We start from the raw sequence: 22,450 nt of genomic DNA, 5'->3' as shown, positions 1-22,450 counted from the left end.
ATAGGGTCTCACTCGACTTGTTATATAATGGTGCTGTAACGCTGCGATGTTCAGCTGGAATCTTCCAATCAAAATCTCCAAGCTCACATTAGCCTCCAAGAAATAGATACCACAGGGTATTTTGAACCCTAAAGGCGATTTTTAGTCTAAGTAGAAAATGTTCAAATGCACAACTACCTTTTCCAAAAGTCTATGTTCATGTTAACCGCTATCGAAAAAATATAAGAAAATACTTGAGTGTTAGCCTCCTGATATCGTTGTCCCTATTTTGAATCCCAGTTCGTCATGGATGTTCGTGTTTATCTTTGTGTTCTCCCGCTGCTATGAGCTTATTACTTACAAAGCATAATGAATAATGAAACTGAAACATAGTTGGCGTTCAAAATCAAATAAAAAAATGTCCAATACTCCACATTTCTTCATAAAACGAATAAATATATTATCAACATGTCCAAATAAAAACTACTGAAAATGAGTAAGTCAAAGTTAAATTCCAAATATTTGAAGAGAAAATAATAAACTCAGGAATTATAAGTATTTCTTCAAAAGATTATCAACTTTTCGAAGGAAATCAAAAACGATGGAACAATCGAATGATCTCAGAACTTGCTATAAATAAATCACTTTTTTCTAATTTAATTTATGTATATGACTTATTCCAGTTTTTTGAGAACCTATAAATCCAGCGATTTACTTTTGAAGAGTTGCGCTTTTTGAAAATATTGATTACTTACTTGTTTTGTCCATTTACATATTTTAACCGCCATACCTTTTCTATGAATAACGTAGCAATGTCGCCAGTCTGGCTGGCAAGAATCAAGATCAGCAGATGGTTTCCAAGGTCATCAACGCCATATTTTACTGGTAGTTTATTATATTCAATTGATTGCTCCTCATTCATGAAAATTCAAAAATTGAATGATACAGAAATCAAGCGAATGATAAATTGATTCAAATGGAAGATTCCTTCCGTTTTTGCGAAGTTATTATAAAATATGTGTGAAATAACGTTTTTGTACCTCCTACGTTATATTTCCACCACATGGGTAAGGTAATAAATTTTTCAAGGAGCCGTTTAGTAGATTTCATTTCCATTCCAAAAATGCGTCAAAAAAATAGAATGTCAATCACAAATTAAAAGCAAACACATGTTCCACTACCTTCTCCCACAAACCCTTCAATGGCAACCTTTGGCTACTCTCCAAAAGCAAGACAGAATTAATAATTCAAAGTTAACTAACGCATTTTTGCACAAGCTAAGGTCATATGTCAAGTTTTTCGCATTATCCAAATACCCGCAATGGCATTAATCATCCTCAATTTCCCTTATAAGATCATTGCTCTCTGATGAAAAAAGTCTTATGCATGGCAATGGGCTTTTTCCTTTTGTTTTTTTTTTCCACTTTTTTTTTGAAACAAAGCCTTTTATGCATCTTTTAATTCATAATCGCTTCCAAAAATGTCCAATTCGTCAGACAATTGCACATACACGCTATTACCCTAATCGTTCCCAGCTTCAAGAACGCATGTTTAGCAACTCACTATCTGAAATCTGAATTTGGATCGTCTTCAGATCTAAACATCCGACCAAAGCATCGAAGCACCGGACGCACACTTCTTTTGCGGCCTACTCTAGACCTCAACCAAAATCGTTCCACACTCTGAACACGCAGATTCCGACGGTGCGATATCTCTTTGGCACCTAACAGATGAAATCGAGAGTGATTCGTATGTTCTGTTTTCTGAATTTGCCTTTTAGCTAGTTTGGTAAAGTACACTGATTGGAGTTTGGGTCGAATCAGTAACATTTGTGCAGAGAAACACTAGTAGACGATTGTTGTCCTTCTGCCAAAAATGTTTTTCTATTTCACGCGCAGTATTTTGGGAACTATTTATCCCCTTCAACAATGCAAGACATTGGAGATCACCGTTTTTTATTCTAACGTTTCTCCCTTTCTTTACCAAAAACGTGATTTATTAAACAATTGGGAATTAAAAAAACCCAATATGCCGAGAAAAATGTATTTCTAGGAAGGAAAGTCATCAGAAGAATAGGACAACACATCCTCCTTTTCCTGTAATCTACAAGCCCAATCTAACTTATTCGATACGAATTTTTAGCACTAACTACGTATACTTCTCAGTAAATTCAAAATTGAAACTTTGAAAAGAATGCCTATCTAGCATCATCAAAATACAAACAAGTAGTTTCAGTTACCTAAGAAAATTTACTCGACTAATTTGCGCCCCAATTGTTCGCGGTCTGCTACATTCCCCGAAAAGATCACGACTTGCTATACCAAAATGTGGATGAGATTTTTCAGTCCGATGTTTTAATTTTATCCATCCAGACTTGCGATTTCATCCAGGGCAGAAGCAATTCTTCAAATATTGCCTAATCTTTTCAGATCCGTAGACAGCACATGGGTGTGAAACATATCGAAGATGAAAACTACCTAATTCAGATATCGTTTGAAGAGTTGTCTACGCACTGAACGCAAACGCAAGACATCTTTTCTAAAAAGCTCGACACAGCCCAAGAATAGGGGTCCGTGGGCCAAAAAGAATCGAAGAAAGTTCCCCCAAATTGTCCGTTTCGTCATCAAGTGTATGGCGGACTGAGGTATACCTCAATCCTAAACAAAAAAAACATATCTTTCTCCGAAATAGCCATTCATGTAATGTGGACCTGAAGAAAAAGAACTCACCTCGAAGTTCATCAAGTGCATGATCAATACCGACTTCTTGCACTCACATAAATGAGAAAATACTCGTATTCCTTCAGAAATGCACGCCTTGAACGATTTTATGGTTATGACTCTTGATTTAGTGACGTAGCTCGTGTGTGTTTTCGGTGTTTCTGCCGAAAGTAAATACAATTGCAAACATTGTTTCCGTCGCTAGTTAAGTGTTTTTTATCTTGCAAATACAGTGGAATCCCGATAGTTTGTATTTTCGGCTAATTCATACAAAACTGCCAGTCCTTAGAGTTAATTTTCGTCATTTTGAACTCCCGATAATTGGTAGTCCTAATATTTCGTAGCAAATCGTCAACCCCTTGATCAAAAGAATTATCGAGTATGTATTAATATTGCGGGAATAACTTACACTGCACTGAAGAAAGAAACAAGTTGTTATCGAAATACCAGTATTTGCAAAATAAAAAGCACTTTTCTAGCGCAGGAAACTGTATTTACAATTAGTTTTAAATCCATAAGTTGTCATAGCTTCCAGATGGAGAGCCTTATTGCCCAGAGGTGATGCACCTCGTCTCCTGCTAAGGGAATAACTATAGATAACTTTTAGTCAAACACTTCGGGATGTGATCAGCGGAGGTAAATGACTTCTTAGCTGTTCTATTACAGCTTTATCCATATAGGCACTCCCCGCTGGTTTACCTTGTAAACCCGGTCTTAGCAACCTCCTTCTGTGCCACTCGTCGAGTTCAATGATAAGCCGATCAAAGGTTATCCAGTTTACTTCGGTTGACATTAAAGCGTCACATGCTGCTACCATGCACTGTGTTATATAAAGAACTTTCTGCATAGAAATGCTTGGTACATTAGACTGGTATAGTCACAATATTCGAAGGTGTGCTGATTGCATATAAATCTAGTGCACTTCTCAGTTTTCGTTGTATACGAGTCTGTTGTCTATAACTCCTCCCATAGTTCAAAAGTAATTATGAATCGCCTCGCTCGAGCGCCTATGTTTCTCCTTCTTACACCGTAAATAAAGACGTTAAGTTAATAGCAAAATAAATACCACCAAGTTTTTTATAGCCTTCGTCCACTCAAACTCTTACAAAGAAAAATGCACTCACAGTATTTAGCGGGGGTAGAAGGCTCACTTGGACGTCGGAAATTCAGACCATTCTGGTCAGACCCCTCCGGTTCATCCTCCTCGCCCATTCTTCCCGTTGCTGTTATAAAATTCGCCAATTCGACTGTTAACAATTCTCCTGAATCCACCTATGACTTTCTACGACATTATTCTTCTTCAATTTATATTTCTTTTCCTCCATCCCGTTCCTTTTACTACGTTAGTGATCCTTCCCTGGCCAGCAGGTCTTCCATTGCTCTTCTAAATCTTCTCCTTGCCGAATGTCTCATCGTCAGTTTTGCTACTAACGGCGGATGTGGTCCTGATGGCTTTCCTAATCTTTTCTTAAAAATGTGAATCTCACATTTCCTTTCCCCTTTCTATCATTTTAACATTCTCCGGAATGAGGCTCATATCTCACATCTCATTTTTTTTACATTAAAAAGGCTGAAAACCACAATCCAGTATCTATCCTTCCCTGGATCACCAAGATTTCCGAGAGGTACGTAAAAGACTGCTTCTCGTGTCGTTTTGGACACCTCGCTGTGAAAGAAATCGAAGCCCTCAACTGTTACTAATTTATCAAAGTTTAGTAACTTTGTCGCTGAAACTCTGAACAATATAAAAGATGTTGACACAGCCTTCTCCAAAGTCTATGATTCTGTTTACTATTCTCCAACTGTCAACAAACCCTGACCACAAAGCTATCTCGCCTGATTGCGATTGTTCGTAAGTGGTAGCTTTCATACCTGTAGGGCGAAGTTTCTGGTTTCTGATGTTTTTGTGGTTTGTTTAATGTGCTATATCTCGCAAGGAATTTCTTTAAAAAGCATCCGAGAATACATAAAAACCTTTGGGACGACTCTCAAAAGCTTTTCCCCTTAACATTTGTTAATGAATAATAACATAAAATGAATAGTAATTGTTTGTAACACTGGGCTAACACATTTTTAGCTGTTAATGTCCTGTAAAAACGGATATCTTTTAGCTTTAGTTCTTCAACCAATTCTATCTCTCTAGTTTTCTGCTTCTCGTATGAATTGAGGTGGAAGGAACCAGGACTTTTGTAATCAACAAACAAGTTGAAAAACCAAAAGTTGGACGCCCCAGGTATGAAGAGTTTTGTATATTTCATTTGTCCTGTTATTTTAAGGATTGAGGATATTTTGGAGTCTTAGCACTAAACAATGGCAGGTTAGTGATTTTTTCAGATATTTAGGCGGGTAGGTTCTGACAATAGGTCTGTGAAAAAAAGACCACTTTTCAGGTTCCACACTCCTCATAGTACTATTCCAGTCCTTTCATTTGATACCCTGCATGGCATCAATGTATGAAAACCCCCATAGAACGATGTAACCCGTTCCGTGGCCGTTCACAGTTCCCACCTTCCCACCAATCGGTACAACCGTTTCTGAGCAAAATGCGTGTCACAGACAGACGTACAAACAGACGGACAGTAAACTGATTGTAATAAGGTTCTGTTTTATCTAAAACCGTAAAAAGTAAAGTGTTTCTCTGTTAAAGGAATCTTATTCTGTCAAATATTTGTAAATTACAGATATGTAATTTGGGTTTGACTAATAAGGTTCTCTTATTCGCGTAGGCGTTTCGAATTACTATTTAGCTTATCACGTCACGCATTAATTTTTGGGTCATTTCCGAACTGAAAAATCAACAATAATTCTTAGCTAACTCTGCAATGCCATAATGATCGCAAATGTCTTCACTTCTCATACGATCATTGCAAATTATGTTACCGATCCAGCGCGACATTTTCGTCTGCATAGCCACAATCGAAAGCATTGAGGATGGAGATGCGAACAACGCGTTAGTATATTAGTGAGGCGTTCATTGAAATAAAAATTGCAAAAAATGTCCGTTGCAGCACGTCATTTTCGCTAGGCTGGGCTGATATCTGAAGCAGTTCTATGGGTCAGTTCACATTCACTGACAGCGCCGATCCTACTTAGATACCTCAGTTAGGCGTGATCAGTTCTAAACAAAACTTCAGCAATGAAAGTGATCTGTTTTGATCCACCATCAGAAACTCTGTTTCAATCATCATCAACTGTAGACCTTGCTTGGACGAGTTCAGCTTGGTTGTGAGACGCCAGGGACACATCACTTGCATAAAATAGTGTGCAGGGCACTGGACGTTCAATATCTCACGTGTAGAATCCATGACAAAAACAAAGAGGAACGCTGCAAAGGCACGTCCTTAACGAACACTGGCAAAGAGACGAAGCGGTCGCTACTCTTCGAACTTTGCTCTTCGGAGCGGGTCAAGAACTTTCTTGGAAAATCCTCACCCTTTGGCTAAAACTAGGCGTTTGCAGGAGATTTTCAATGTGTAATGTTCATGGTTAAGCCTAAACTTACCTCTTAACATCATTAACTTACCCAAATTACACACAATTATTTGTCAAATCGACAAATATCTGACAGTCAGGTCAGGATTAAAATAAACTTAAAGAGTATGTAGTAAATAATTTCCAGTCTACAGTAGCCATTTTTTAAAAACGATGATTAAGTCAACGGATTATAACAAATATTATCTGAGCTAAAATAAAGCCATTGCTCGAAATATCGCTTTATATTGAGTTCTTGGTTGATAGTTTTTGAAAGATTAATTAATAAAACATGAAAGAAATGACTCTTTGTATAACCTCCACTTTAAGCTATTGTTTTAATTAATCCGCTTGATAACTTTTCTGAGCAGCTCTTTACCCTGATTAACTGTCTTCCGGAGAACAAAAGTCTTCTGCCTTGTTTTGTGACCAGAATATAAATGTGCTTACCATCAAATGTGACCGAAAGTAGTCACTTCTTTCACAAACCAATTCTTAGAAACTACTCAACCGAAAAATCTGAAAAAAATCAGAGGGCTGCCACTATATGATGCCTAGGCTCCGAAATACCCTAAATAACGATATCTGTTCAAATAATTTTTAAGAGATTAGATATTGTCTGCTATTTGTAGTATAGCCTAAAATGGATAGACAAACAGCTTCCTCCAAACTACAAATTTTAATTTTCAATGTAGATATATATTCCGGAACCAACTTACAAAACTTTGTACTGATGAAGGGGGTAAGTTGCTCCCGAAATTTATATCTACATTAAAAACTAAAATTTGTAGTTTGGAGGAAACTACTTGTCTATCAATTTTATGATTTTTAATAATTGAATGGAAAACCCCCCTTAAGTTCATTCTAGCATAACGAAGTTTTGCTGCAATTTAGGCTATGATATAAAACATGGTCCTGCCAAGTTTGGTGGAAATAATACTATTACTAACAAAGTTATAATCGATCGAAGCTGTCGCTTCTGTGCAAATCGAAGACTTTGAATGTCAGTATCACGCGAAAGTGGGTATTCTCAAATGTTCACTCAAATATTTTTATATAAGAAATACACAAAACCTTTCATATCTGAAATCTCCAGCTTCCGGTTTCTTGATATGTTAATGTTAGCTTCCACAGTAATGAGGTACATTCAAAAAACATTTCTAGTGATGAGTTGATAATTCTTTTTAAGGGATATGTTCATGCAAGCTATTGACAATATACTACCCCTTTATTTTGTTTTCTATAACCATAACTTTAGTATCGTCACTAAAAATAATTTCTCTCTTTTTTCAAAAGAGGATAAGATCAGTGTTACTCTCCTTTCACCAAACTCCATTTGCATACTTAAAATTGACAATAGCACATTTGTTCATCAAAAAAGAAAGTGATAAATATCGAATACTTTCCAAAAATATGAATTACATTTATATTTTTGTTTGGGAATCGAGTGGTGCTCAGTCATCCATTTACTGATCTGCCCTGAGGCATAAAACTGTCAGCAAACACTTTTTTACAATCTACATGTCAATTAGGTTGCGTTCCGGCTTTAATATAAGAATAATTATCTCAAAACCATACCATGGGCATGTGCATGGAGGACCCAAGGAAAGGAAAGCGTTGTACTCAATTGCGAAACCACAAAAATAATTATCCTTTCCAGAATTATGCTTTATCAATTTACTTCAAAATTACTAATCGAAATGTTGTCTGGCTTCTTCAATGTCTTCTCCCTTGTCACCAACATTGTACATTCATGAATTTCCAATAAACAATATTTTTCCAAGAATTTTTATGAAAGTCAAAATAAACTCCAGTAGCAGCATTTCTTATACATTCGTTTTCTTGGGCGATTGTCACCGCGATCAAAACCCGAATTCCAATTAAATCCTTCCTTACTTCGAACTGGTCGCAAGGAATGAAATTTAAAACTGTTCCTCGTAATTGTACTGTGCGGTATATACTTAGGCCTAGAGTGAAGGAGTCATGTTAGAACCTTTGAACTGAAAAAACAGAAAAAAGAAGTGCACGACATTCATGACGATGATATGCCATTACAGCATTTTAAAAGATTCAAAGATTTGCGGACGAATATTCAATTATTTTCAAACTGAACTTTATATCGTGCTGGTATACAATCTGCTCTGAATAAAAATAGGATGATAGTTTCTCCTATTTAGGGTCGAAAATCACAACCGATAACAGCTACGACGATGAAATCTGCTCACGGTTGTTGGCAGCCAACAGAGCCTATTTCAGCTTACAAAAACTATTCCGCTCGAAACGTCTTACCATAGGGTCAAAGCTCTTACTGTACAAGACAATGCAAGTCCTTATATATTCCTCGGAGACTTGGGCTCTTAGCATTTGAGAGAAGAATCCTCGGAATAATTTTTGAACCCCTACATGAGGACGAACGATTCCGTAGCCTATATAACGGCGAAATCTATGAGCTATACCATGACCGTCTAGTTATGGATAAAATCCGGCTCAAAAGGTTGCGGTGGGGGAGTCACTTGATCCGTATGGATGAGGATGATCCAGCTCAGGAAGTCTATTGTAGAAAAAGAAGACGAGGCAGACCCTGCCTGAGATGGAGCAATGGCGTAGGTCACGACGCCAGAAAGCTTTTAGGGATATCGAATTGGTGGATCTCGGCGCAAAACCGGGATGTCTGGAGTTCCTTATTAAGGCAGGCCTAGGCCGGATACCGGTTGTTGCGCCGTTGATGGTGAAGATACAATGTGTTCTGCCTTATCCATGTAAGCTAACATCGCTGAGCAAATTTTAACTACACTTTTCCCTCGCTGTTTTTGCAGAGACGATGAGTGGGGCATTATCCGTAAAATAAATTCTATGATTTTACCAACAAATCCGTTTAATAACCATATTTAAGCTGTGTTGTCACAATTAATTTTACTTTTGCGCCCCACGTTGCATTTTTGGTGATATAGGAATACTCGAAAAGTTCAAAGATAAAAACGTTAAACGAACTCCCAACACAATCGCAAAACGACGACTTTATAGAACCCAGTGCATTATTGCTTCTAATTGCACTAATGCTAAGTGAAATCATAATAGATTCGTTGACTGTCCCACCCAAAACCTCAGAAAATCTACTCTTCAATAGAACATACCCAACCCCACTTTGCGATTAGATCACACGAAACCGTGTCTCATATAAAATCATCAGCAAAATTACACCAAGTTCAGTTACAAGATACCCCCAAGCTAGCGTTGCGATCAGCGCTTTAGCGAACAATATCACTAACGCTAGCCATCCTCACAGCAAGCGCGTCGTTAGGCTCGAAAGGGCGCATCCATTGTTCGCGACAATTCAGATATTTTTGTCAAATTGTCAGCGATGAGGAAAAATCTGGTTACCCCCAAGGATAGAACATGCCAAGGTTCAAAGCGTATTGACGACACCTATTGAGATTTACGGCCGCGCAAACGCACACTTCCTTTCTGGCTAGCCCGTTGGCCCGGTTGAATGGCAATCGTTATAATTTTGAATTTCAAATTCGCCTAATTTTGAATATTTATTGTTATTTAGTGGAAATAGTACGTTTGTTCGTTTTGTTGTTTCATGTTCGTATGACCGTCATCACTTGTATGAAAACTTTATAGTTGTTTCGTAACTTTTGGAATAATGCAGTGAAGTTTTTTGAATGAATTTTAAACAGATGTTAACGTTACGCGAGAACAAGTAGATTTTTATGATTCTATTGAACTTTGCCACTGTGTGAAAAAAATGAAGATTTTTGTGATATCAAGTGTTCAGTTATTGTTATTGACGGTATGTTCTGTCGAAGCATTCGGCAGTACAATCATTATAGTGGAGGATGCTAAAGGTGGGTGTTAACTTCTAAATTACCATCCAATTAAAAAGCCATAATAAAACTGGAAACTTATCTCTATACAAAATACTTTTATAAAAAATATGTGAATTTAAACCTACAATTAACAAGCATTCAATTCGTGTAAATAGAAAAAAAGGACAAACTTTTTCCGAGAAAGTCCAAGCGCCCATTATAAAAAGATAAAAAAAGATGTCCTTGAAGGTTTTGGAGGAATACTCTCATGTAGATTTGTTTTATGATTTCATTCATTTGACTTTTCATGGCCTGCGAATTCGGTGCACTTTTTTCAAGGAGTTTGCGTTACTAAATCTGCTGAAGTTTTAGAATGAGTCAAATACAATCCTAATAAATTAATATCCTTTTATAATGAAATTAATTTTCATTGCAATAAGGGCAAATTAATTAAACCTTCAAAGAAGCAATATATAACATTTATGAGGTTTGATATTTATTCTTAAGTTAACTCACCTTCGCCTTCTTCGATATGTTCATTAATTTTGAAATTGTAAGGCGCCTGAGTTGTTATTTTTACACTTTAAGATTCTTTTTAGATTATAAATGTAGCACCTTCAATTCATTACTTCACTTATCCTCCGGTTGAACTTGATCTGCGGCATTCCATTCTACTGCATATTGTAGATGCACAGAGTAAAATTGTATATTTTATCGGAAGGATTTTCTTCTTAATAAATCGCTAAAAACGTTTAATCATTCCAAAAGCTGAAACTGAAAGAATTGGCAAAAATATAGGAATTTATGAGACTTGTTAAAAAACTATACCACGAAAAGAAGGATTGTTTGGTTCAACGGTTCGTGTTGCTCTATTTCAGCTCGTAGGTCATCGATTGGTCAAAACCTCCCTAAAATCCGTCTTCAGTGACGATAAAGTTGCATCTTAGTAGTAAATATGATTATACATGAATGACCAGATCTGAATAACGTCATGTTTTCCATACTTGCTGGAAAGTATATCAAGCGGTACTACATAAAGTATTTCAACCAAAGAAACTTCTTTTGAAACGTATGCCTCCGTTATTCGTGTTTCTTGGCGTTCTAGCCTGTTCTGGGTTCTGCCTCGTCAAGGATGAACCATCTCCAAGTTACTTCAGATCTGTTGCTGTTTTTGGACACTCTATAGAGGCCACCAAAGAGAATACTCTATAATTATTCCACAGGTTTCAAATGATACATGATCGATTGAGTCGGGATTTGTCCTATTTTCATCCAAAAGCTTTTTTTAATAATTTAAACGTACTGTTAAGTGGGATTTTATTGAAGACTTTGCACCTCGACTGTAATGTCTTCTTTTTTTCGAACGTTAACAACGGTTCCACTTTTTCATTTGTCAGGAAAGCTATCCTTTTCGAAGTGTTGAAGGGAGGGTGCAACAGCTCTTCATCTCCTTGATTCTATATACGATTTCTTCAATCGAGCTGGTGAGCTGGTTTTCATGGATTTTTGGAGTCATCAGATATTGCTTTAATCTATCTCTACATCGAAGTTGTTATATATGCCATTTGTGAAGATAATTCTCAACTATAGTTAGTGGCTTGAATAACTTATCCATAATGGGCGCATTGTTATTTTGTTCTTCGTTTGTGAACTTCATTTTAACATTTTATACAATTTAACAGTTCTCTTTTTAAACGGCATGTGTTTATCCCCGCCCAATTTAAGTGTTTATCTGTTTCGCAGAAATTAGTATCTAAGTGGAATATTTCATTGACCTGGGGTTTAAACTCAATATATTCCCTGTTTGTCGTAAAAGTGAACTAAGAGGAATCAGGATGCGGATTTCGAAATTTGTTTGCTACCAAAACAACAAAATGCCCGGATAAGGGGTGACCTCTAAACTACGACTACGAGCATCGGCCACGAATATCTAACCAGATCGACCACATCGGGATCACTAGTAGTTTGAGGAGTTGTCACCCGAATGTACCTAACAAAAGAGATACTGACATCGGCCTCGAAAGGGATCATACTCCAATACTACTGCATATGCTCACAGGGAAACAAATTCAATACGGGCCGTTTCCGGAAAACTTTCTTGTTGCGCAAACGATATAAATTCTGAACAGACAATATAAACTCTGAAAAACCCGCCTGACGTAGGATAATGAAATCATAAACCACGTCCCTAAATTGCCTGATAAGACCTGACTGAATGTGGAAATATGAAGGGGATCAATGAACGTAAGCAGCTGACAGGTTTGTTGATGACCAAAATGAAACGGACGTCATCAACGTAATGCAAGTGTTTGAGAAAAAATAGCACTGTCTATTGGACTGCTTCATTCTCTGGTTAACGTAAACTAATACAACGAAGATAACAAGAGGAAATCGGTGGCAGAATACAACGTGAGATTTCGTGCCATCATATGTTGCTCTCTTAGCAGCAATTTGACTCCATGTTGACGCTATCGCAAGCCTTCTTGAATATAATTAAAAGCAAGTAGAACAAGCATCCAAACTCTGCGCCTTTCTAAACAACGCGGTTAGGCCAAGAGGACACAGAAGAGAAAAGCCTTCAAGGAGTTCCTTTATACTTTCCAAAATTATTTTATATACCTTTCAAATCATCGCACTGAAGACAGGTGCTCTACTTCTAAATTTTAAACGATCATCGTTTCTCATCTCATTTCTAAGTAAGTGAATGTATTAGTCCTGCAGAAACAGCAAAGGTTAGTGAAAACTGGTAGTTTTACTGCACTTGCCTTGCGCCAACTATAACTTTAATTCTATTGGGTAGAGCAGTTCTTATCCGTTTCATCTACGATAGATAGCACTTCACCGGATATTATATGACTTAGGATCGTGACAAAGTGCATTTTTCATCGTTTTGGGTGATAAACTTGCTATCAATGTCCTTCATCAGACCGTTGAAAAGCCCACAATCAAAGCAAGTTCTTTCCTGGTGCCGCTTTTCCCCCTCTAACCAGCAAAATGGCAAATTTCCAGGACTTATGATAGAATGCTTTTTTAGGGTTTTATCATAGTATCTAAGTGTCAGATGATCATCGCCGGGCAGACGAAATTCAACTATTGATTACGACAAGCATTAAGAGTCATAGAAATCCCCAAAGCTTTCACCAGTTACTGTTACAGTCATCGTGACTTTCCATCACATACCTGAGAAAGGTGTTGGCATGGCCCCCTTAGAATTCCGATGTCTTATCACGATGACAGTGGTGCCCGTAGGAAACATTCCTGGCCTGTGAAACTGATACTCAGATAATAAGAGTAGCCGTTGTTGAGGCTATTAACTTGGTCCTTTCGATTTTCTGAGCTTAGAATCGAACGATAATCGGCGCAGACTCAGACTCGAACGCCCAGGAGGTAGTCACTTTATTTCCTTACGTAAACTTGTAGCCCTAGGTACGCTATTTGCGTACGTATAAATATTTTGCGTCAGTCCCTTCTACGAGTGCATTTGGGTTTTTAAGGTTTTGTTTGCAAACAAATTAAAATCGGGTCAACTTCTGTCTGTTTGTCTGTCTATCTGTCGCACGCACTTTTCTCAGAAACGGCTGTCATGTTGAATATCAGATGAAAGGTCTCGATTCCCTTTTCAAAACCAGTCCATATTTTGACATTTGTTGGAATAGTGGAGAGTGCAGGGCTTCGAAAGTGATGATTTCATGAAGGTGCCTCTATACAGTATTCAGGCCTCCACATCGATATCTGCTCAAATTAAGTTAATAATAAATACATATATACACTATGGGCTACGTACAAATGGGATAGTTGCACTCAAATATATTTACATAAGAAACAAACAAAACCTTTCACCTGAAGCCTCTAACTTCCGGTTTCCGGACTTGTTTGTAACTGTATCTTGTTTGTAATTACGAGCGAGAAATGCCTTCTTATCCGAAAGGGGACTTTTCAAACATCTTTTTTTCAAATGTGTTTTTCTCAAAATGAGCCGATCATTGTTGATGATTGATTGATTCTTTATAAAATGACTGAAAATATAAACCAACATTTGGGATGCTATCATATTTTTGAAGGTGTTTTTGAAAAAACGTGGTGAAAATTAAAAAATTTTCTTTGAACAACTCCAAAATTTATAATGTTGATTATTTTCATTCCAGTTGAAGTTGATATCCTTAGAAAATAAGTTAATAATGTAGAATTAAAAGCTTTTTGGCTTCAAATAAAAATTGCAGTCGCTACACGTCCCGTAGTTGAAGAACTCTAGCTATGAGCTCCAACGGAATTATGTCACGTAACTTTCTTAGTTTTCGCTTAAATTTAAAAAAGAATATGGCTAATACATGTAGTGTCCAAATTTTATTGAATTCCAATTCCGACTAACAAAAAGCCTGAAAACATACAAGCTTTCTAATATGATTTCCCCCGCTAGACTTGAGCTTGAAGCCGACTTTGATGTAGGCAGAATAAAAATAGCTTCACTCCCCCCTTCGGACAACTCGAGACGTTTTATTGTCACCAAAAGTTTCACCTGGGTCCTGAAAAGAATGCAAAAGGGTGACTACCGCGGGTACTTTAACACGTGACGCTTGCTGAAGTTTTTCAAAGACACTCATACGGGGAGGTTGGTAATAAAAAACAACAATTTTTCGTGTTCCGTAGATACTAAACAACGCAAGTAAGAAGTGAGAAATGGTAATTGATAAACTGTGAAGTTTTCACATTTGGAATATGTTGGAAGTTTCGACATCAAATTTGGTATATGTTCACCTTTTTGTTGCAGTTTAATAGCAATAATTCTATTTTTTAAAGTTGATTGAAATATGATATAATATGCAGGGTCGAAAAATTAAGCTTGGGTAGAATGTCTACAAGTTTTTCGGTTTTTCACGATTCCTCAAAATTAGCATGATTAAAATGTAATATCACCTCATAATTATAATTTTCATATTTTTGACAATGAGACATTTGAATACCAAATAATAATTCGACTTGCGTGTACAAAACCATTCCTTAATACTCGTAATCTCTTGAAAGACAATTTTCATGATTGAGATTATTAACTATACCGTTTAGAACAAAGATCCCAGGAAACCTACCGAATCGAATTTGTAATACAATACTTTGTTGCCTCCAAATTTTCTCAGCACATGGGTATCGTTATATAACATTTTGCCGGGAAAAATTCACTAGACGTTCATTTACCTTAAAACTTTGAATTACTTAATCTCCCGCCCACTAACGAAAAACACATAATTATTATAAGCATAAAATAGCTTTCATGAAACTAATTGCGAATTGTTTTTTGCAAATATATTCATTTGTTGTTTTATGATTCCGGAACTTTTTTTTCATGGAAATTTTTATAAATTATCATGCATTGTATTCTAATGATTTGTAGCGAACACCAACAAAATATTGTGGATCTTTATATTTTCCGGGTTCAATGAAAAAATGCAAAAAAACTGCATCACTTCCAATATAATTTATCAACTAGGAATCCCTGTTCTTTTATCTTTTATTATTGATCTTAAACATAACGCTGTTAGTTGGAATGGATTGATTCCCTTCCTTTCTTACTGTTTCCGCAATTAATTGTTACTTCCCAAAGTATCTCGACATACGTGGTTTTAATATTTCTTTTTTAACCTCATGGCACAAATATGCACATGCTGGCGACTGAATCGAATCCATATTAGTCACACTCATAGAAATTTCCCTACCCACCACCTCTCATGCAATTTTATAAAACTCTGAAATCTTTTGTGGAAGTCTTAAGTTTCTAGTTGTTAATTACCACAATGCGTAAAGACGTTTATTCACCATCATCAAAACCGCAGCAACCGCTGTCCGGTCTAGACCTGGCTTAGTAAGGAACTCCACCAATTTGATATCACTAAAAGTTGTCTGTCAGCTTGGCCTACACTATCCCGCTATCTAAGGCAGAGTGTCCAATTTTGTCCGCAACTCGACCATCGTGGTATCGCTTATAAACTTCGTCATTATATGAGTTACGGATTTTTTCATCCTCCTAGAGGAGACCAAACATTTTTCTAAGGATTCTTCTCTCGAACACGATCAAAAGTTCACAAATTTTGTTGCTAAGAACTCAAATCTCAATGGAATACATAAGGATTGGCTATTGGGAGATGTTTCGAGCAGAACAGATTTTATAAGCCGAAATAGGCTCGATTGACTAGGAACAATCATGCGCAGATTTCGTCGTCATAGTTGTTATCAGTAGTGATTTTCGACCCCTGATAGGAGAAATTATCAACGGTATCTACATTACATTTTCCTATCTTCTTTGTACTCATTTGACCAGTGGTATTTGATGTCATTGTTTTTCCATTTCCAGTGTTGACATTGTAAGCATGTATTTCACCTTACATTCATTAACATGCAGCCCAAGAGGACTATACACAGGAGATTCAAGTCCCATCACATTCTTTGAAATTTTATGGAATTGAAAAAGTCCTACATATCTTCGACCGCGGCGGGAGTTGGGCGACCAACATTCCGCGCAAAAGGGCTGGTGTTAGGGCCATGTATGTGATGCAGTGCATTGGTGTGCGCCCATGTGGTTGCCAGCATATAGCTGCGAGTTGTTGCGAGCACGTAGCAGCACCTGTTATAACAAAGCTGTTTATGACACATCCCAGCGGAAACCAAAGGCAAAGCTTTCTTAAAAATTCATTTCGGATTAGTGGTAATGGATCTTAATGGATTCACTGAGCGAATAATGCTTCAAAATTTCTTTATGGAAGCAAATACGCGCAACAACCTCGTCAGTAGGTCCAAGTTTGCTCTCTTAAGAAGTGAAGAGGAAATAAGTAATAATCTAAGGTCAATCTTTCGGATCCATCCATTTTTTGCCGGCATAGAATGATGAAACACCACAAGAAAACCATCTAGGCGACATCGAGACATCGACACACCAATACCAATTACCTACCTTGTCCCTACCTGGGCACAATAAATTTCGTGCTCCTTTGCTGCTATAGTCGCTCCTTCTGTGTATAATCTTCTTGATACAGCCAAAGTGAACGCGCCGATCGCAGCCTACTCGATCTAGATGAGAAGAGTTTTTACATCGCTGATTATTGTTCTCATAATGTCGATTTCGTAGCATAGGATGGTAGCTTTCGCGTTAGATCAAACATCACATCATGGATCACATTTTCTAGCGCCAGATTCAACCGTACTTTCAGAATTCGCCACGACCACTGAGAACGTTGTTAAGTGCACAATTTCATTAATACGGACTTGTTACTAATAATGGATCATTCGAGTGGGGAACGCCACGCGTTTGTATTTACATATGTTTCGAGTGGTTTTCCGTTGTCTGAAGCACATCAGTGATCGTTGCAGTGTTTGTCGATTACATGGTAAGCCATCGATCACCCTAGTCCTGTCTTCGATATCAAGGTTCAGAGCTATAATTTCTCCTATCTAGGGTCGAAAATCACAGCCGATAACAGCTACAACGATGAAATCCGTTCACGGTTATTGGCAGCCAACAGAGCCTATTTCAGCTTACAAAAACTGTTTCGCTTGAAACGTCTCACCATAGAGTCAAAACTCTTGTTGTACAAGACAATGATCTTGCCAGTCCTCATGTATTCCTCGGAGACTTGGGTTCTTAGCAAGAAAAATTGCGAATTCTTGGCCGTGTTCGAGAAAAGAATCCTCCGAAGAATTTTTGGCCACCTACATGAGGATGGACGATTCCGTAGCCTATATAACGAGCGATACCATGACCATCAGGTTATGGATAAAATCCGGCTCAATAGGTTACAGTGGGCGGGTCACTTAATCCGTATGGTTGAGGATGATCCAGCCTGGGAAGTCTATAAAGGCAATATTTATGGTAGAAAAAGAAGACGAGGCAGACCCTGTCTGAGATGAAGTGATGGCATAAGTCAGGACGCCAGACAGCTTTTAGGGATATCGAATTGGCGGACCTCGACGCATAACCGCGATGTCTGAAGTTACTTATTAAGGCAGGCCTAGACCGGATACCGGTTTTTGCCGGTTGATGATGATGATGACTCTCAATGGTACTTCTCTTCTTCTAGGCGCACTGATGACAATGTGCTTATGTACTCTTGAAAGCCAATTTGTAGTAGCCGCGAACCCGGTATCGGGTCACAATTATACAATGCTATGCACCAATGGGGATTTCCAATATAGTGGAGAATGATACTTTCTATGAGCGATTACATGCAATTCAGGAGAGGTTTCCCAAGGATCCGAATGCCAAGGTTGACTACACCTTACTCAAATATGTGATGTGGAAACACGGTCTTGGCGATCTTAACGATAATAGTGAGAGGTTTGTGGATTTCCTCCGCTCTCACCGCCTCACCATTGGTGGCACATTATTCTAGCACAGAACCTACCATAAGGTCAGTTGGGTTTCAACTACACACCGTACAAGCAATCAAATTATCCACTTTGCGAACAGAAGTAGATTTAGAAGTTGGCTCCTGGATGTGCGTAACAGGAGAGGCGCTCACATCGAAAGGGATCACCATCTGCGTGTTGCGCCTACCACTTCTCGCAAGGTTGGAGAAATGCGACCCCCAAGTTGAATAAGTACCGCTTGTATGATCCAGCTATCACTCGCCAATGGGAGAACATTCCTTCTGACGGGCCTGCAGTTACACTGAGTAATCCGCCTGTGCACATTGATGACACTGGGCCGCCATTAAAAATGCTTTTTTCTCAGGCGGTACGCAAGTTGTCGGTCACGTCTCGAAGAGGCATCCCAACATCTGGTTGATTGCGGAAGCGCATTGAAGAACGGAATTGGCTCGAACCGATACCGTGCGTAATGTCGAGAAGTTCAATGAAGTGTGGAGCATAACAAAAGGGAATTTGTTGTTGCAATGGTCAGGAAAACGCAATGTTTTCAGAAGTGTATACCGCATCACGGAAGAAATTCCATGTAGTCACAAAGTTTTCGATGCTCCTGTGAAGGACGTTAATTCCCCATTCACGATTACGTGCAGCTGAAGGGGTGCAAGAAATACTTCCCCACGGTTTTTACCCATATCACATCTGGTGAATTTCCACCTCTTGTGAATACGGACTAATCCGCCTAGCAGAAGAGAAATCATCTAGACCATCAATGCGCTCAATAGGAGTATAGCCACTGAACTTTGGAGACTCCCCGCAGAGTTATTTACCACTGCAACTGCAGTTTTTGTAGACCTGCTACAATCCTAAAGAAATCTTGCGAATTCGAGTCCTTTCGCATAGAATGGAACCCGTTTTGAGTGTCAGAGTTGGAGGGGGAGGGGGTATCTGCGTGCTCCTTTTGATCGTAAGGATAATGGCTAAAATAATCCTGAATAAGGTCAAGGAACATCTCGAAAGCTTGGTTGATAGAGACCAGGTTGTGTTCATGGGCCTTGGACAAATGGCTTTGGATTTGCAAAGGAGGGGCAAATAGAGTTAAACCGACGATAAACACCAACAAAACCAAAGTTCTCAATCTAACTGGTTATCGCGTTCTCCTTTTTTGTGTCAATGAGCAGAGCATCGAAGGCGAGGGGAGAATCTAGAAAGAGTGGTTTCTACCGACGGTGGTACCGGACTAAATGTTGCACGACGCATTCACAGCACTATGTCCGCTGTCACTGCCTTGTCTAAAATCTGAAAATGCGGAAGAGGCAGTGGATAGGTCACACATTAAAGAGGGACGAATTGCATTGCTCGCTTCAACATGAAATGAAACCCATTCTCCCAAGATGGCGGACAAGTTGGCCGCTCCAAGCACATTTGGCGCAGAACAATAGAGGAGGAGCGCAGGCGCCTCTGGAAGCCCTGAAAAAAGTTGAGGGGCATTTTTAGCGAACTGCTAACGATGGCGCGTAAGTGTGATTTACGTGTTGTTTACCCAACTAAGTGATAAATAGCAACCATACCACAGTCCGCGTGACTTACTCTTAGGAGGAAATCGGTCGTTTACAAAACAAATGCGGGCACTTTCACACCAGTAAAAGAAAGAGTTAGAATTAGAGTTAATCCCTCTTCCTAGTCTCTATGTAATTGCATCTATAAAATATGCTTGCTAGAATTAAAGAGTGTGTCGCGCCACCAGGGCACCATTTACAGAACGTGAAAATCTAATTACAATGACTACCTGAAAAATTCCCGACCTAGGAATAAAACAGGATGATGACGTCACACAAGTCTTAGATTGTAATGAATTCACATGAAATAGAAAACTTCCACCTTCAATAACTGTGTAATAATAATTGGATTGCCTTATGTCTTATGTTATCATTCTTATTAAAGCTATTTTTTGTTTCTAAAATGAACTTCAAGAGGATTTTCGGGTAAATTGGGGTAATATTCCATTATTAACTTTATTTGATCAGATGTCGGAATGGGCTGTATTTTAAGCCCTAGATTTTATATAGATGCACTGTGGTAATTTTTTCAGATTTTTCGGTTGAATAGGTTCTGAGAACTAGACCTGGCTCAATTTTTGGAGCACATATTTAAGTCCCTCTCCTATGTTTCACTCAGTATCAGAAGAAAGATCAGCTTCGAAAAGTATTAATAGAGCTTTTTCATTTGATGATAGCATATAGAGGTAGCTCCCTTCAGAAACCCAAAGCAAAATGATGCCACTCGTTGCATAAGAATTTCACAGATCACATATCCTCACCAAATTTCGAAACCGTAGCTTTAGCCATTTTCGAGTAAATCAGGTGTGACTTTAAAAAGATTAATTTTCTTCGGGACACTGTCATACATTCAATGCCAAGTTCACTTCTACCGCTTCGTTATAGATGTGCTATCCACTTAAACTACTTACTAAAATAGCGAGGACTATAGGATATTAAAAGTTGTAATATTTATTTGACCTTTCATTCGTTTAATCCATTTTGCTACAATTCTATCGTATAATTCAAATTTATCCCGAAAAATATTTATCATCTACATTACCAAATATTTTTTTGAATAATACATATATTTTTCATTCCACTTTAGCATGCTTCCGACGTGTCTTAGCTGGTAAAAGAATAGCTCCACATTGGGTGCGGCGGACATTAGCTTGTGAACGAGTTGAGGACTGTATGCAAGAATGTGGGCACGAGAAACGATTCACATGCGAAGGATTCAACTATCGACTTGACCCGTCAGGTCACGGCCAGGGTGATTGTGAGTTAATTGAAGTTCCACTTGCACAAATGGATCTCTACTCTAGCCCCAGAAATCGCGATTCAAATCTTCTAAGACATCCGGATTACGACTATTATGAACGAGACCGCAATGCTCCATCAAGTTGTCGCCCATCATGTAATGACTGCGGATCAAAACCATTCAGTCCCGTCGATTACTACCGCCCTGATCCAAAACCATATCCCGGCGAACCTTTCCCTCCATCATCACCTCCAAGCGGTCCTAGTGGATATGGACCAAGACCGGATTATTTCCGGCCTGGTCAAGATACTGCAATTGACAAATATCGGCCACCCAGACCAATATATGAACCTCGCCCACCTCCACCTCCCCGTCCACCAACAGACTATCAGCATCACTATGAAGGGTCAATTTCGTCTCATTCCTCCTATGGATCTGAATATCACGGAACTAGCTTTGGCGGCGGTTTCATTGACCGATATGATATAGAGCGACCTGATGACTACCCACGCCCAAGTAGATGGGAGGTGCAATTACCTACAAGTTCTGGTTCTGGTTATGAAGTCCATGAAAATTATCGTCCACCTTACCGACCTGGATCTGATTATTCTCCGTATCGGGAACCAGATCGATACTTCCCGCCATCCAGCTCATCATATGAGTACTCGGGAAGAGATAGATCAAGGTACGATACCAGCTCTAGATTTGTGCCCTATTTAATTGGTGACAATGGGTCTTGGGGTTCTTATGGAGGAAGCTATGGACGAGGATCATCCTCTTACAGTAAAAATATTGACTACTGGGGCCTAAGAGGAGATAATCGACGAACAGATGTTGGGAACAGATTCAATTACTTTGATCTTTATGGACATGATCGTGACAGATTTGACTACAACGATAATTTTGTATGGAACTATGGAGGCAAGTATGGTCACGGTGACAAATATCCTCCGAGGGATCGTCCGAACTACGGATCCCAGTGGACAAGACGGCCAGGTCCTGATGGTAAGCAAAAATGAACGAGATTTTTTTCATACAGTAGTGCTAATTTCTATTCAATTTTCAGAATGTTCTGTAAAATCCGGTGAAGGGTTCCGACTTCATAAGGCTGTAGTAAGGATTGCCCTTCAAGTACCATCCATCACAGAATGTGAACGCATGTGCTTCTCGGAAAACTCATTTTCCTGTCACACATATAGCTACCGGTAGGGTGAAAAATTATCTATCTCCTAATATATAATAAAAGTGTTCAAAATTAGAGAAACTCAAATGCTGCCAAAAAAAATTGGTTTATTGATATTCAAGTTGCTAGCTTAAGTCTTT

At 38.5% G+C, this 22,450-nt stretch overlaps 1 protein-coding gene across 2 annotated transcripts in view; it reads left to right on the top strand.

Annotated features, from left to right (window-relative positions):
- The window catches only part of LOC119646246, a 115,745-nt gene that overhangs the window by 81,897 nt on the left and 11,398 nt on the right, over nt 1–22,450 (top strand). For both annotated transcript variants that reach the window (XM_038046641.1, XM_038046640.1), the window contains exons 6-7: nt 20,975–22,132; nt 22,194–22,332. In XM_038046641.1, coding sequence (XP_037902569.1) covers nt 20,975–22,132; nt 22,194–22,332 — 1,297 coding nt within the window. The remainder of the gene's footprint in view (nt 1–20,974; nt 22,133–22,193; nt 22,333–22,450) is intronic.

This window comes from Hermetia illucens, chromosome 1 (assembly GCF_905115235.1).
Source record: "Hermetia illucens chromosome 1, iHerIll2.2.curated.20191125, whole genome shotgun sequence".
NCBI classification, from domain to species: Eukaryota; Metazoa; Arthropoda; class Insecta; order Diptera; family Stratiomyidae; genus Hermetia; species Hermetia illucens.
Note: the sequence above shows the minus strand (reverse complement) of the source record. Positions and strands in the feature narration are given on the sequence as shown.